The sequence below is a fragment of the Pongo pygmaeus genome, chromosome 3 (genome assembly GCF_028885625.2).
Source record: "Pongo pygmaeus isolate AG05252 chromosome 3, NHGRI_mPonPyg2-v2.0_pri, whole genome shotgun sequence".
NCBI lineage: Eukaryota > Metazoa > Chordata > Mammalia > Primates > Hominidae > Pongo > Pongo pygmaeus.
In genome coordinates this window covers 125,231,858-125,244,262 of record NC_072376.2, presented here as the reverse complement: position 1 = coordinate 125,244,262, position 12,405 = coordinate 125,231,858, and the positions used below count along the sequence as shown (strand labels likewise).

The 12,405-nt window shown below is 40.3% G+C and overlaps 1 protein-coding gene across 18 annotated transcripts in view; it reads right to left on the bottom strand.

The window, feature by feature from the left end:
- ALPK1 (alpha kinase 1) overlaps positions 1–12,405 on the bottom strand; it is a 218,997-nt gene that overhangs the window by 80,351 nt on the left and 126,241 nt on the right. For all 18 annotated transcript variants that reach the window (XR_010126093.1, XR_010126094.1, XR_008502301.2 and 15 more), the window contains 5 exons: positions 6,068–6,127; positions 4,330–4,416; positions 3,537–3,613; positions 2,475–2,570; positions 875–979 (listed from right to left, as the gene is read on the bottom strand). Coding sequence is in view for 11 of the 18 variants with exons in the window: in XM_063663983.1 (XP_063520053.1) it covers positions 875–979; positions 2,475–2,570; positions 3,537–3,613; positions 4,330–4,416; positions 6,068–6,127 (425 nt within the window). In the remaining 7 variants the exon portion in view is untranslated. The remainder of the gene's footprint in view (positions 1–874; positions 980–2,474; positions 2,571–3,536; positions 3,614–4,329; positions 4,417–6,067; positions 6,128–12,405) is intronic.

The window sequence follows — 12,405 nt, the reverse complement described above, 5'->3', positions numbered from 1 at the left end:
GTTGTTAGTTTTAACAGAGTCTATCCATGGAAATGGATATAAGTTTCTCTATGCAAATAAGGATGCTATATATGAATACATCATTCATTTAATGTCGAAACAATAAGGCATTGGTTTCCAAATGCATCTGTGCATTTGAATCACCTGGACAATATTCCAAAATTAAAGATTTTTGGATACCAACCCCAGAGATTTGCATTTAGTGGATCTAGGGTGGAGCTCAGAAATGTGTAGCATTTTTTTCTTTCTTTTTTCTTTTTCTTTTTCTTTTTCTTTTTTTTTTTTTTGAGGTAGGGTCTTGCTCTGTTACCCAGGGTGGAGTGCAGTAGTGCAATCTCAGCTGACTGCAAACTCAACCTTCCAGGCTCAGGTGATCCTCCCACCTCAGCCTCTCCAGTACCTGGGACTATAGGCGCGTACCACCACACCTGGCCAATTTTTATTTTTTAATTTTTTGTAGAGACAAAGTCTCACCATGTTGCTCAGGCTAGTCTCGAAATTTTCGGCTCAAGCCATCCTCCTACCTTGGCCTCCCAAAGTGTTGGGATTACAGGCGTGAGCCACCATGCCTGGCAGGAATACGTATTTTGAGAAGGTTCCTTGGGTGATTTTGATGTGCACTCAGGCTTGGGAACCATTGCTTCACAACAGACAACATTCTATTCTTGGGCTGAATTAATTTAGCTCCTAGTAGGCTGTCAAAACTCCGACCAATCAGATTTTTCCATATGTGGTGTGGAGTCTTATCACAATTGCCACTGATGAGACACAAAGCCTATTTGAAGGTTAAACCTTTCCCTTCTCACTGGTTACATCAGAAAGCACCCTGGGAGAGGTCCTGTGGGGGTTTGAGGAGTGGTTGCATTCTGTTTACCACAGCTGTGAGCACGAAGAGCGGCGTGTAGGCACTGAAGGCAGCTGCCAGCTTGCAGGCTTCTGCAGCGGACAGCAAATGGTGGTCAAACTCCTTCAGCAGGCTCTGTGAGAAAACAGGAGGCTAAGTGGAATGGTGATAATTAATTATCGATGAGCAAAAAACAGGCTATGAAATGGTTTTGCTTTTCTTTCATGATTTCAAGGGACTCCTCACCGCAACCCATTCAGAACAGTGTCAAGAAAGAGTAAGTGGGTCTAAAGACCACAAGGTGTTGACTTTCCTTTTTCCCAGCAGACACACACCTGTGCAAAATAATTTGGGTGAGCATCTTTGGAGGATGGTGGCAGTTCTTTGTTCAAAGGAACTGCACATTTTGCAGCCAGATTAATTGATTTCTGCACTGCTGTTGGCAAAGAGCCCTTTAATTGACGATTTCACAGCAATTAGAATTCATTTATTAATTCTATAAATACGTATAGAGTACCTCCACATTCCAGGGCCTGTTCTAGACACAGGGGAGACAGCAGACAGTGAGCCCTCAAGGAGCTTACTTTCTGTTGTGGCGGAGGGATCAGTCAATATACAAAACAAGTATAGTGCATAGTATTTGAGATTATGACAAGTGTTCTGGAGAGAAAATAAATGGAGAAGGGGTTAGGGAGGTCCAGGATGGGAAGGGAGTTTGCAATTTTAAACGGTCATCAGGGATAACTTCAGGGAACAAGGGACATGATCCTCCTGTTTTGGTCAAACAGAAAAAGCAACATCTTAGATTCAGATTACCATCAGCAAGCTGTATGTGTTCTTTTGCTACACTAATTAGTATTGAGCATGGTTACCGTTGTGATTTAATGGTATCTTTAATAATGGGGTCTTGAATAAAAATGGCAATATAGATGAAATAAAAACTCCATTTAAGCACAGTGTGAAGAGCAGCAGAACATCCTTGTCACTTCTCTGGGCTGGTCACAGATCTGGGCTCAGCTCCCAGTTCTCTCCCTTACTGGTTGTGTAAACTGCAGAGGTTAGTCAGTTTCTCTGCACTGCATTTTATTTTTCTCTAAAATGGAATGATACACTTTGCTCTACCCTCCTCATAGGTAGGGTTTTATGTGGATATACATACACTTTCCTGAGTTGTAAAGTGATATATAAAAATTAGCAGTCATTATTATCAAGGAGAGAGCATGGAACAAGGGACTGATGCTCTGATTTGAACAGATGGTGATTACAAAGTTTCAAAATTATTACCCCTTTATCATCAAGATGGCCGAAGGTTGGAAACTGAATTTTGTGATACTTTGAAAGGAAAGAAGTGAGGCTCAAAATCATTTTGTTGATATTCATTCATTCATTCATTCATTCACCAGTAACTTTCTGAGCACTCTCTGAGTGTCTGTTACAGTGCTAGGCGCTGGGATAATAAAGCCAAATAGGACCCCACAAGACTCCTCCCCAGGATTCCTCCCATTTTTCTAGGAGGGGCAGCACTGAGCTCCCTGCCTCCCAATCTCCTGAGAAAGACACCCACTAACCAACCACCAAGGACACCATTGACAGTTTTACAGGTGATGCCACTCAGTGTTATGATAATTACCAAATTAATTTGTGGATTGTTTTTAAACTTTTCATAATCGTTCTTGCTCATGGAAACAAAGATGTCTGCCAGTATACCTAGCGATGTGGAGAGGCCCTGTAAGAAAAACACAAACAAGTCACAGATTGGGAATTCACAGTGGATTACTGCTCTCATCCATGGCCTAAATGCTATGATTATCCCTCCATATGAACTATTTGCCTATCAATATTTTATTACTATGACATTGGGGATACTATTTTTTAAAATCAACATATAATAATTATACATGTTTATGGGATACAGTGTGACATTTTGACATATATATACATTGTGTAATAATTAATACCCTGACTGGGAGATACTTTTAAATTGGCTGCCACAGAGCTTGAAAGATCAACACATCCTAGGGCACATGGGCCTAATGTAAACACAGCTACTTCTCAGTTGGGTTTCACTGGATGATCAATACTAACTTGTCCCTACTGCTAAGCCTGAATAACTGGCCCAAGGAAGAGTTCATATCACAGTCTGTATTGTAAAAGAATCATAGACAGCAATTGTTTACACAGCTCAGGGAAATGTAATAACCAGATGTTTCAGATAATGAGACTATTCCCACAGAATTCCAGAAAATGAAAATGTTAAGTAGGAAGGCAGATGACCTTTCTCAATTTCTTGAATAAAGGTGCTATATAAACAATTGCAGTCTTCGCCCACTCAACTCAAGAAAACTGATTTTACATATAAGCAACTTGGTCATCTCAACTTTGCTATGCAATCAAGTAAAGACTAAATATATAACAAAACAGATAAATGAATGGACCAGTAGAGATAAATATATAAATGGACAGTTACAAATGATTATAAAAACACCATCTATGCGCCAAGAGTCTAGCTGTGAGTGAGGATGAAGCAAGACACAGAAGGAAGCTACTAACTGTACCTGGCCCTATGCTTGTGAAAAATAAATAAAAATAGGACAGATGAAATAGATATGTGAGAAATGGAATTGTGTCATAAAGAGATAATCATCCAAAGACAAATACAGGAAAGGAGAAAAAGAAGCACTAGACAAACCACCTTTTTATCCGGCTGAGGAAGTGCCAAATATCCTACAATGGAGGCCCATATTAACTCTGCTGCTTCATACCACATCCCTGAAAAAAAAAAGAGGGGCGGGGAGAGGGACAGGGGAAGAACAGCTAGTATCTGTGCTCTTGTATGAGAGAAAACCTTTGAAAACGAATACAGAAACAAGACTCATTAGATTCTGTTAGGAAAACTCAGGCTTAGATTAGATTGGCACAGCAATGTTTTTCCAGTTGTAATATAGACAATTTTTCCATTTCACTGGGAAACAGAATTATTATACATTTGTATATATAATATGTGTAATATATGTAGTTATCTCAGTTTTTTACAAAAATAATAATTGCCACCTCCTGTTAAAATTTCTCAAACCCTTATTTTGCATTCTAAAGTATATTAGCATTCTATAAACTTGAAAAATTCATGAATACCTTAAGGAATGAATGAAAACAGTGTCACGGTGGGTATAGTATAAGGTGTCACCATATCACATGGAGTCCTGCTGAACTGAGTCAGGTGCTAGAAATAACACTGGGAACCCTACAGTTAACATTACAATATACAACCGTGAACCTCTCTAACAAAACTCACTAGAAAAAAAAACATTTTATTAATATTTGTGACACTCCTAGGATCTTAAATTTCATTCTCTTTTCGATGAGGAAACTAAGGCAAGTGGAAATTAACAATTTTAGCCAGATAAAAGAAGAAAATTCCGCAGTGAAACCATGCAGCCAGGCTTTGTAAATGAGCCTTGAGAAATGCAAGTTTTAGATGATGGTACCTAGCTTTTGCAGAATCTGCCCTCTGATCTGTATACAGACCGACTGCACCAGGACCTTGTCACTTTCATTTCTGTATAGCCAGGAACCTAAAAGAAAAGAGGAAAAATTCCCTTGAATTATCAGAGATATAGCCTTGCAAATTAAAACCATTTTCACAGAAGACTTCATGAGCACATGTGACATCATTTTGAGAGACAATCTCGTCTCTACATTTAGAATCAGGTCCAAACTTCCTGCTGTAGCCTAAGGCTCTGCAGGAACTGACTCCTGTCTGGTCTCCAGTTCCCCCACTTACTCTCTGTCCATTCTACTTTATTTTGCCTCCTTGTTATAGGGCTGGCCTCTTGCTTCATGGCAGCTGCACTTACCACTAGCCCTGCTTGGGATTCTCTTTCCTCTGGCTTCTTAACAGGCCAGATCCTTCTCCTTCAGGTCTCAGCCTCAATGCTTTTCCTCAAAGGCCTCCACAGAGTACTATTTCTACACTGTTACCCCCACTGTCTTATGGTTGCTTTGCAGAGGGTGGAGTGGATCCCATCTGAGGAAAATTTGTTTGGATATCAAAACTGATGACTCCACACGTGTACCAAGAGGGTATGAGAAGATTTATTGCTCACATAATGAGACTTTCTAGGGTAAGTCAGGCTGGCACCCAAGCTGCTCCTTTGACTCAGGCAGGGAGTGGTGAGTGGCTTTGCGTTTCACTGTGATTGGGGTGTGGGGCCGGGTAAAGGTTCCTGTAAGCTGGGTTTGGGTGTGTGGATGAAAGGGCTTTTTGTTGTTTGTTTGTTTGTTTTAATTGGCCTGTCCAGTGTGAGGCAAAAGTGAAAAAGGCTGTGGCCTGAAAACTGTCAGTGGTCAAACATCAAAAATAGAGGCAGACTCTTTACTACCCCCTCACTATTCTCTGTCACATCAGATAATATTTATTTTCTCCTAGCTTTGAATCCGTGTGTGTGTGTGTGCGCGCACGCGCCGACATGATGGCAAGAGTGTATATTGTAGTTTAGTGATGGTGGCCACAAGTGAGGGGTGTGTGGTTAATATTTGGATTCCAAACTGTCTCCCCACTAGAAATGTCCACAAGTTTCAGGGAGTTTGAGACCTCACATCCAAGCATGCTGAGTTTAAAAGTCCAATGGAAACTGTGCTCAACTTATTGGTAAACTTGCTAACTTAAATGCCCAGAAATTCAGACAAGATATCTGAAGGCTTAAGTTATTTGTTACCTATTAGGACTTGCCTCCTTTCATGGATAATTAAATATTGAAAGAAAATCCATTTTGAAACAAGTTTTTATTAAAGTTCTTATGTACCAAAAATCAAATCTATTTTCTGAACCATTTCAATCGATAAAGCTGAAGCAGACTCTTCTGAACTTAGAGGCTTTTATTTCCAATCACAGTTTTGTTTAAAAGCTGCTATTGAACCTTTCTAAGGCCCACTGAGTTATCTGCCTTGACAGTGACTGTCCATTAGATAACATACTCTGTAAGGAAGCAGGCCAAATAGTAGGTTCCTTGTCGTTGTTTTTTTTTTTTTCACTTAGAGAAAACAGAGACACAGAGACGTAAGCTGCTTGATCAAAGCTTCTTCATTCATCACTGGCAGAGCCAGCCCCAGATAGCTCTGGAAACATCTAATGTATAGTAACTATTAAGTCACTAAGTTGTTATTAAATGAGTGCTCTGTTCAGGGCTGAGGTAAAGGTCATTGTGAAGATATGAAAGTACTCACCCGTTGCTCCATTGTTGCTTATTAGACTGCTCAGAATATACTCTGCTTTTAAAAGTTTTCCTGAAAAGCAGCAACCAAATGCCACACAATTAGCTTTGAACATGCACTTAACAATTACAAGTCGTTCAGGTTCTAAGATTGATATATTGCAGCAGGAACTGTAACCTCCTTTGGAAGCATTCCATTTTATAATTTAAAATAAATAACGACATCATCTATAAAACTGAAAAGAAAGATGAAGTTTTCCTAAGTTGGTAAGGTGGGAAGTTGGACAGTATCTGAAATGGCAATTAGATTCATGTGTATGTGATAATTCATTCATATAGAGCAGGGCTTGAGGAGTAGAGGCAAACTTTTGTAACAGGCTGTGCCGCCTCCCTGTGAAAGCTATACTTCAGGAAGTGGAATAGAGTTGCCCATGGACAGGAACTAGTTATGGAATTATCAGGAAGGAATTTGGGGGTGGGGAGTGAGGAGATTCTTTCTCAAGTTTTTACTTATTTTTGTTACTACCACATAGGAAGGGCCTATTCTATGGACACCTGTCGGAAACACAATTGTTTATCCTTTTAACCAAACATTCCTTTTTCTAGGTGCCTCTAAGCCCTACATGATCTGGCTTTCATGACTTCTTTGACCTCACCTCTAACTACTTATTCCTTCCTTCTCGGCCCTCTACTTCAGTCACAGTGGCCTCCTTATCATCCCTTGAGTAGACCAGGCTCATTCCCACATCAGAGTTTTTGTATTTACAATTATTTCAGTGTGTAACGCTTTCATGCCAAATATCTTCAAGGCTTCCTCTCTTCTTCTTCAGGTCTTTGCTCAAATGTCACTGTCTCTGAAGGCCTCCCCGACCATCTTATTTTAAATTACATACCTAGACATACACTCTGGCTGTGGTAGGTTGTATTTCCAAAAAAGACCACACCAATATATTCCATTCTTCACGCTCGTTTGCAATGATGACCTGGTCATTTTTCCATCAAAAAGTGGAATCTAGAGTTTATTTCCCTTCACCTTGAACACAACTGGCCCTGTGACCTGTTTTGACCAATGGAATGTGGCAGAAGTCTGGGCGTTAAGGGATCTTTAAATTCTGCCTTCCCTTCTTGGAACTTAGCCCAATGCTCTGAGGAAGCTGAGGCTGCCACATGGAGAGGCCCATGCAGAGGACAGCTGAGGCCCTCCCCGAGGCCTCCACTTGGCTCTTAGCTGGCAGCCAGTACCAAATGCCTACTGTGTGGATGAGACCTTTCCAGACCTTCTAGCTATCCCAGCTTCCAGCTGACAGTACTTATAATAATCACCCAAACTACAAATTATAAGACTGAATGAATTATTACTGTTTTAAGCCACTAAGTCATGGAGTGGCTTGTAACATAGCAATGGAAAAATCATGCACTTAAAAGTGGAGTATTACTATAACAAAAACTTTGGTGACTTGAAGGGTGTTGCAGAGACAAAAGGCAGTGAAGAAATTGTTCCTGGAAGTTTGAGAAAGGGAACAGACATTATACGGTGTTGTAAAGTTTGGCAACATGGTCTCCAGGAGTAATGTGGAATGTAGCAAAATGTAACCAGTGGACTCGGTGTATAGCTAAGGAGATACCCAGGAAGGATACTGAAAGTGCCAAAGTGTGTATCTTTTAGTTACCCAAGATAAAGTACAGGAAGAAAGTGATAACCTAAAGAAGAAACTACAGTAGTCCCCTCTGTCCCCAGTTTCCCTTTCTGCAGTTTCAGTTACCAGCAGTCAACCACAGTCCAAAAATATTAAACGGAAAATTCCAGGAATAAACAATTTATAAGTTTTAAATTGCGTGCCGTTCTGAGTAGCGTGATGAAATCTCATCCTGCCTGGGACATGAACTATCCCATTGTCCAGTGGATCCATGCTATCTACGATGATCACCCATTAGTCACTTAGCAGCCCTCTCCATTATCAGATCAACTGTCTGTCAGGTAATGCAGTGCTTGTGTTCAAGTCACCCGTATTTTACTTAACAATGGCCGCAAAGGACAGCAGTAGTGATGCTGGCAATTTGGATACGCCAAAGAGAAGCTGTAAAGTGCTTCCTTTAAGTGAGAAGGTGAAAATTCTCAACTTAATAAGGAAGGAAAAAATTTATATGCCAAGGTTGCTAAGGTCTATGGTAAGGATGCATCCTCTATCCAAAAATGGTGAAGAAGGAAAAAGAGATTTGTGCTAGTTTTGCTGTCACATCTCAAACTGTGAAAGCATGGCTACCGTGCATGATAGGTGCTTAGTTAAGATGGAAAAGGCATTAAATCGGTGGGTAGAAGACATAAACAGCAATGTGTCTCGATTAATGGCAATCGGACTTGGGCATCTGCTGGGGTCTTGGAACGTATCCCCCATGAATAAGGGGGGACTACTGTATTCTATTTTTGAGCAAGATTTAGGGAAAATAAAGATGGCCCAGAATAGTCTTTCCAGACAGCAAGACATTCTGAAGATAAATTTAAAATATTAAAACCTGAGACAAAGTTCAAATTCAGGGCACTGGCAGTAAAATGTGACCTTACAGTCAAGATCAAACCAAGGGTGTGGCTGTAAAACACTTTGTTAAGACCTCAGACCCTCTGACCAAGCGAAAGAGCTTCTAAGAATCTTAAGGGTGCTGTCCTGTATCCCTTTGGTTTGTAGCCCAAAGTAGCATTCAAAGATAAATGTAGGCTTTTTTTTTTTTTCTAATTTAGTATGTTAAAAAGCTAGAAAGTATTTAAAGGAATTATATCAGCTTAATTTAAGAAGGGCAGAGATAGTTCAAAATGAAAAGAGACATCTGGGAGTCAAACTTTCTATAGGCATGGAGTACGCTGAGATGTTTTCATAAAAAATATTTTATGGGCCGGGCACGGTGGCTCATGCCTGTAATCCCAGCATTTGGGAGACTGAGGTGGGTGGATCACCTGAGGTCAGGAGTTCAAGACCAGCCTGACCAATATGGTGAAACCCCGGCTCTATTAAAAATACAAAAAGTAGCCAGGCATGGTGGCGTGCACCTGTAGTCTCAGCTACTTGGGAGGCTGAGACAGGAGAATTGCTTGAACCCAGGAGTTGTAGGTTGCAGTGAGCTGAGATCACACCATTGCACTCCAGCCTGTGTGACAGAGTCTCTCTCTCTCTCTCTCTCTATGTATGAGTATATATATGTATTTTATAGACAAGGAAGGATGATTCAGAGGACAAATCCAAAAGCTGAGGCGAACCATTCTCAAAGAGAAAAAGTGAGCCCTAATCAAGAAATAATCTTGTCCTCATATCAGGAAGACTTGGGATATATGCCTGGCTAGATTTTAGATTAATATGAACCGTGACTGCTGAGTGACTCTCATTTCCCCCGCTTTTGCACAGAAGCGCCTGTTGAAATTATCTTTTCCTGTGTCCCCATTGCATGTCAGTTGTGTTGGAAGGTAGATAACTTGTCTTTTAGTTCACAAGTCTCTATGTCCCCAGAAGAAGTACCTGAGAAGACTTGTTTGTCCCTAAACCTACTTCAGAGGATAAGATCTTAAGCTTTGAACCTGAACCCTTAATGGTACGAGGCTCTGAGGGAGGAGTGAGTGTATTTTGCTGATGAGAGGGATGTGTATTGTTGTAGCCAGAACATGAACTGTGATTAAATTGTTTTAGACCACTAACTTTGGGGAGTGGCTTGTTGCAAAGCAAATGATCACCAAAATACTGCCACCGTTTCTCACCTCTGCTTTATTTTTCTTTGTCATTTATTGCCATAAGACACATTGTATATTTTAATTATTTCCTCATTGCCTGGGTCTCCCCATTAGAGTGTGAACTCTAAGACAGTAGGAGGTTTTGTCTGTTTTGTTCACTGCCCTGTCCCATGTACCTCTAACAATGTTTGGAACAGGGCAAATATTCAATAGATATTTGTCATTCATCCAAATACATGTTTGAATTGTGCCAGGGACTGTGCTAAGAGCTGAAGATGGAATGATGAACAAGACAGAGCGCCTGTCTTCAAGGTACTAATAGTAATAATAATAACAATAAGAGCTACCATTTATTACATGTTTACTATGTGACGGACATTGTTCTAAATTATATCTAAGCACTCTATTGTCTTCATTTCACAAATAAAGAAATGGGCCTTACAGAGGATAAGTATCATTACCAAAAGATATGAACCAAGGCAGCCTGCCACGAAAGTCCAAACTCACCAGTGCTAAACTGCTTCCCAGAGATACCACTATTTCAGATTAGTTGTCCAACATGATATTTTTGTAGGGGACAATTTTCAGCCATGCAGGATATAATTTTCTTTCCTCACATTCTCTTTCTGTCATCAGAGGAGGGAACATATAGCAGATATTATTATATCTGCAGTTTTTAGAGTTTCTCATATTGTCTCCTTCCCTTACTAATTTTTAAAGTTACTGTCCTCCCCCCCTTTCTCTCTACCTCTTTCCTTTCATCCTTCCTTTCCTCCTGCTTTCCCTTCTGCCTTTCTTCCTCTTTTCTTCCCTCCCTCCCTTTCTAATTTCCTCTCTGTTTTAAACCTCATTGTTTTGCTATTTTTAATTTTTTTATAGTTCTATCTTCTCCCCAACTTGAACCACTTGAAGATAATGAACCATATCTTGATCATCTTTATAAATATCCTAAAGGCCTAATGCAATTGTTGGCACATAGCAGGCTTTCCACATATATTTGTCCAAAAAAAGAAAAACAGAGAAAGAGAGAATAAAAGAAAATTAGTATCGAAATCATGGCTTACAGTCTAATTAAATTTATTCATACCAATATATTTAAAAAGAGAGATATCAAATGAAATACCTACACGAATAAATGTTATCAAAGCAATCTCTATTCTTAAAAGATATATTTCTAATTAGGTTTTGTTGCTAACTAAGAATGGGCATTTAAAAAATATTGACTTTGTATTCACCAACCTTGCTGAATTTCTTAATTCTAACAATCTGGATTTCTTGGAGTAGTCTATGTGTGCAGCCATATTGTCTACGAATCACACTGTTTTTATTTATTCATTTCTAGCCTTTATACCTTTTATTTCCTTTCATTTTCTTATTGCCTTGAGAGGACTTCCAGGGAAGTATCAAATAGAAGCAGTAATGAGTACTTTTTTTCTTGACCTGACTTAAAAAGGAATTCTTATAATTTTTTATCATTGGTTTTGCTGGAGGCTTTCAGTTACTTCCTTTTATCAGTTTGAGAAAATTCCCTCCTATGCAGGGAGGAACTTTTCATTTTTCAGCTCCAACTTATCATCTTTCAGTTCCAATCCACCCTTCAATACCTGCTTTGTGATCATGGGGACGGATCTGGTAAACATTTCTCCTTTGTCAGCTGGCAAGATGGTAAGCCTTGTCATTGTGGGGTGTGGAAGGACGCTGCATGGGAAGGGTGCTTCTCATCCTGACTTGGTGTGCTCCTCTGGCCAGGCCACTGCGGGTACCACTTCCTAAATGCCTGACTCCTACAGCACAGGCTTTCATAGCTTTCCCTGTGCCTGACTCCTGCAACATAGGTGACTTCTGTAGCATCTGTCTCCTCAGTGTGCAGAGGTCAGCCGAACCCGGCAGTCAGTCCTCTCAGCTGACTTTACAGTGGAGTGCTGTCAGTTAGGCTCCTCTGGTGACCAGTTTCCCCTGGTACTCTGTAAAGGCAGCTTTGTGGTGAGTTCTAAGATACAACACCTCCCCATGGACGGCTTCCCCCCAACATTCAGAAGGTGGGTTTCCAGTGAGTTCAGCCAGCATGGAACCTTGGTGACTTCTCTGCCATGCGGTGAGCCACGTCTGTGCCTTCTCCAAAAAGGTCTTGATCTCAGCCATGGTGTGCGTAGGTATGAGGGCCAGGAGCTCTTTTTTAGGTGTTCTATCTGAGTCCAGGGAACAGTGGCTATACCTTAAAATTGCTATCCTGCACGCTTTAGAGTTCTTCTTTAGAGTTCTCTTTACTTTTCACTAGCCAAGCCCTCATTACTCTAATCCTCTGAAATAGTAATTCTTTGTATTGAACTTTCCTGTTCAAATTACTGTGTGGTTTCTGTCACCTGATTACATTTCTATGCCTAGTTTGCATTTTTAACCTAACTCGGTTGAAAATTTTATTAACTTTAAAAAATCTATTTAGGTGAACACATACTTTTGCTTCTTTATTCTGTGCATGTGGTGCACTAAATGAGTAGATTTAAAAATATTTAACTATCAGCCAGGCACGGTGACTCATGCCTATAATCCCAGGATTTTGGGAAGCTGAGGCAGGAGGATCGCTTGAGCCCAGGAATTCAAGACCAGCCTGGGCAACGTAGAGAGACCTCGGCTCT